This window comes from Antrostomus carolinensis, unplaced genomic scaffold, assembly GCF_000700745.2.
Source record: "Antrostomus carolinensis isolate BGI_N321 unplaced genomic scaffold, ASM70074v2 scaffold11704, whole genome shotgun sequence".
Taxonomy (NCBI): Eukaryota; Metazoa; Chordata; class Aves; order Caprimulgiformes; family Caprimulgidae; genus Antrostomus; species Antrostomus carolinensis.
The window spans coordinates 15434-15807 of NW_010310135.1; the positions used below are offsets into that span (position 1 = coordinate 15434).

The following is a 374-nucleotide window of genomic DNA, read 5'->3' on the forward strand; positions in this document are numbered from 1 at the left end:
TATAGGGATCCTCTTCTGAGGAATCATCGCTTGTTCTGATGCCACTGGTCCTTTGATCAGAATGGCCATGCTCACTTGGGTTGGGCGAATCCTTAAATGCATCATCATCAGCTTCAAAGCCCTCATCTACCTCCTCCTCGGGATATGGCTGGCTGAAGTTAAAATTGGGCTTTTCACTGCAGGCATTTCCAGTCTGTTCAGTCAGCTCAGCAGGATACCCACTGCCCACAGAGAGAGACCTCTCAATGTTTCGGACACATTCATCGATCTCATCAAAGTTCAGAGATTCCAGGAACTCCTGGGCCGCCCGACATGCTTCGTCCTCGAGCCGCCGGAGCTCCTCATCTCGAAGCTGATGCCACCTCTGTTATGAA

At 50.8% G+C, this 374-nt stretch overlaps 1 protein-coding gene across 1 annotated transcript in view; it reads right to left on the reverse strand.

Annotated features, from left to right (window-relative positions):
- The window catches only part of LOC104523656 (unconventional myosin-X), a gene marked incomplete at both ends in the record, with an annotated part of 60812 nt that overhangs the window by 14507 nt on the left and 45931 nt on the right, over positions 1-374 (reverse strand). The window contains 2 exon segments of the mRNA XM_029084579.1: position 1; positions 3-362. The exon segment at position 1 is cut by the window's left edge and continues 339 nt beyond it. Coding sequence (XP_028940412.1) covers position 1; positions 3-362 — 361 coding nt within the window.